Source organism: Limulus polyphemus, unplaced genomic scaffold (assembly GCF_000517525.1).
Source record: "Limulus polyphemus unplaced genomic scaffold, Limulus_polyphemus-2.1.2 Scaffold2015, whole genome shotgun sequence".
Classification (NCBI taxonomy): domain Eukaryota; kingdom Metazoa; phylum Arthropoda; class Merostomata; order Xiphosura; family Limulidae; genus Limulus; species Limulus polyphemus.
Genome location: NW_013667625.1, coordinates 196,115 through 199,959, shown reverse-complemented (window position 1 = coordinate 199,959; position 3,845 = coordinate 196,115). Strand labels below are relative to the sequence as shown.

General features: G+C 36.3%; 1 protein-coding gene across 2 annotated transcripts in view; it reads right to left on the bottom strand.

Moving 5' to 3' along the window:
• Nucleotides 1-204: 204 nt before the first annotated feature.
• Nucleotides 205-3,845, bottom strand: part of LOC106465661 (protein quiver-like) — a 12,178-nt gene continuing 8,537 nt past the window's right edge. For both annotated transcript variants that reach the window (XM_022393596.1, XM_013925896.2), the window contains one exon: nucleotides 205-1,210. In XM_022393596.1, coding sequence (XP_022249304.1) covers nucleotides 1,008-1,210 — 203 coding nt within the window. In that variant the 3' untranslated portion in view covers nucleotides 205-1,007. The remainder of the gene's footprint in view (nucleotides 1,211-3,845) is intronic.

Below are 3,845 nucleotides of genomic sequence, written 5' to 3'. Positions count from 1 at the left end.
CTGATGTGTACACCTGATCAGAAGTTCATATATCCTATAACGGATAAATTAAGACCAGATGTACACTCTAAAAAGTTCACAGAGACGTTCAACAAAAAATACTATAGTTCATTCACATAGTTAGTTAAATATATCACATAAAACTGTGCAGACAAACTGAATGATTGGTCCCTGTTCGAATGATATGAAAAGCTAACTAATGACTATTTTATTTATTTTTTTGTCATCAAAGACATTTTAAGCACCAAACCTCTTGTTTTTACAAGTCATTTGTTAAACACAGTAAAGCTAACCTACGTAGGTTTTGTGTAAAGCGTAACATATAACTTTTAGTTGGAAATTGGTTCATAGTCTTCTTCGGTATAAACAGGAAGAAATTCAACAATACATAAACATATAAACGGTAGAAGAATTTGATCAACATCGCTGTTTTGGTATATAATACCAGGAAAGACAGCATAAAGCTTATTAGTAGTAATAAAATACCATCTTAACACCTGTAAAGCCAAATGTTTAAGAAGTAAGTTCATTAGAATTATAAATATTTTATGCTAAAGCAAAAAAAAAGCCGAATACTATTTCACAAAAAAATAGGTCAATTAGCGTCTGCGCAGTAACCATTGAACGACAGCTTCCACTCTGTGTATTATACGGCAACAGCCTTTTCTCTATAAATATTCTATAAGCTCAAATACGTATAATGTATAAAATCGTAATTATCACAAGTAGCTTAAAGTACATTGGACGTTTAAAAAGCATGAGTATCAAGGAAGTATCTAGTTTTTGAGGAGCTGTGTAAATAGGTGAGTATTTATAAGTTAAGATTCTGTTGCCCTCAATTGTTCTACTAGACCTATTACGTATACGTTGAGCTAGTCTTGGAATATCTGAAAAAATCACGCAACTTTTGAAAAAAAATCCACTTTGTTGGTCTGTTGTCAGGCCACCTTCATGGACAAAGATACTCGTAAGGGAGATAACATCGATATAACGTTCTGCAAGGGTATCTATCGCAACATTTTGTAACAAACTAAGAGTATGAAAAGTAAATTATGACGAAATTTAGCCAGCGGTGGTGCCGAGTTACATTTGTCACTTTCACAAAAGCACATGAAACCGGTGTAGTCTGATTCACTCATGCACACGTGGTCGACGAGAAATAGGTTTATGCTGAGCTTGGATGTGCACGTCCTCTGGATAATCTCTTGAGCTGAAAAAATACGAGGGAAGGAAACGAAATATAATCACAAAAACAAATCTTAAATACACGATATAAGAGTTATGAGGAAATAAACATGAGATATAAATACGTGGAACATTTATTACTTTAATAAAGAAGAAAAAAAGTTTGAGAAATAATTACAAAATACCAAACTTCAGTTAGAGAATTAGATTTTTTTTATTTCATTTTCTATAACACGTTCGTTTAGCGACGTACATTTGCCTCAGTTATCTGTTTCATAATCCAGTTTTTGCTAAGGTACTTCTTTTTCGTCGATACTAAAAAAAAAAACACATTAAATATCGCAATAATTTTAACTGACAAAAAAAGGTGGATGTGCTTAATTTGTGATAGATTCTTTTAGTGTTTTTGACCATGTGGAAGTTTCAGTTGTTAATAAAAAAAAACACGTGCCTTACCATCAAGTGGTAAAGGGCTAACAAAACCATTTCTGCTATAAAAATTCCCGTGCGTATTTCTAGAGGCTTATGAAGGATAACTTTGTTATTTTCAATAAGATGAATTGATTTATATTTCACGAACTCTTCTTCAGTGATTGCTTTCTCTATCAATGCTTTTCTACCACTTGGGCCCGGCATGGCCAGGTGGTTAGGGCGCTCGACTCGCAATCTGAGGGTCGCGGGTTCGAATTTCCGTCCCATCAAACATGCTCGCCCTTTCAGCCGTACGGGCGTTATAAAAGTAATGGTCAATGCCACTATTCGTTGATAAAAAGAGTAGCCCAAGGGTTGGCGGTGGGTGGTGATGACTAGCTGCCTTTCCTCTAGTCTTTCACTGCTTAATTAGGGACGGCTAGCGCAGATAGACCTAGCGTAGCTTTGCGCGAAATTCAAAAACACACAAACAACAATCTTTTTTTCTTATTTTTTTAAATTCAAAACTACACGATGGGCTCGCTGTACTTTGCACGAAATTCAAAGAAAACCAAACCAAAAACAATTCTACCACTTGTTTGTTCTCGTTCCCAAGCTCCTATCGCTCATGCTGTCTTAAAAACTTGAATATTTGTATAATCATATTGGAGACAATGATGCGACTTTTCTTGTAACCACCAGTTACTCAAAAGTATTAGAAGCTGTAATTTCAGAATAGACGCTCTTTTAGGAAATTTCACAAAGTGCCCATTCTGCTGACAAGGGACCCAAAACTTTTTTAAAGTAGTATGATCACTGAGAATAAATCAGTTTGGAGCTGTTACACCTCTATAGAGGTGACACCTGAATGGAACACCTAATAATGAAGAAGTAAAAAAAAAGAAACAAATAAATCGTTACAGTATTGTTTGTTTGTTTTGAATTTCACTCAACCTGCGCTAGCCGTCCCTAATTTAGCAGCCTAAGACTGCAGGGAAGGCAGCTAGTCATCACCACCCACCGCGAACTCTTGGGTTACTCTTTTACCAGCGAATAATGGGATTGGCCGTCACATTATAACACCCCCACGGCTGAAAGGGCGAGGATGTTTGGTGGGACGGGAATTCGTACCTGCGACCCTCAGATTGCGAGTCGAGCGCCCTAACCACCTGGCCATGTCAGGCCTCGTTATAGTATTACAAGTTTTAAGGTACTGAAGTTCTTTTGACATAAAAACTAACTAACTAAAATCGACGTTACGTGGCGCACAAAATATCATTAATTTGCAAATTTTGGAATATAAATAGAAACCGGATTATATATCGATTTCAAATTTTTATGTAATCGATAACAGAGAAGAGACATCATAAATTATCATTAAAAATAAGTAGATAGTACACACGTACTTTGGTAAAAATGCCTGAGAAGTTTATGGATTCAGGAGAATCTTCTGAGTAGACGTGTGGAATTTAAGAAAAAGGAGCACAGCTATAGCATCAGGGGGTGCAACTATCTCCTGAACCCACCAGGAAAGTTGTAGTTTCTTATTGCGGGAGGTGTGGGGGGGGGGCAAGATCTCGGACCTCTAAGTATCTTGATGTGGCGTTGGACAACAGACTAAAAAACTGTAATAGGTGTGACCTCTACAACCAAAACATTTTATATGCGAAGAAATCTATAGTTCCTTGTGACCCATAACATGTGTATGAAAGCATATCCGAAATATCACATTTCATTTTGTTATTATAATTAGCAGGGGCCCAGCCATGCGACTGGGTACTCAAGTAGGTCTGGGCATCCGTTTTTGTGCCCAGATTCTAGGTAAAAATCATCTTGGGAAACATTAAAGACATAATACCTCTGTGATTAAGTTTCAACTATTTTTAAGATAAGTCAGGGAGAAACATATCAACTAATTCGTCCGAGTTAACTGAGGAAAATATCAACAACTGCTATTATTGGTCTATGGCATGCAGTCTTTGCATGTTTACGAACGAAAGTTTAACAGAACAAGTGAAAATGTCAGAAAATAGGCTAAAGCTTAAAGCAAAAGTGATTTTAAACATTTTCTTACAATAGGAGATGAATAGACAAATTTTATCGTCTATGGTCTTCAATGACGTAATGGAAAACATTCTTTTTTTTTCTTTTTTGCTGATGAGCAACTTTAACAAAGTAAGCAAATCACAGCGCCAATGACAGGGGGGGGGGGAATAAATTATCTCAGAAATTTCTTCCGTCCTGACAAA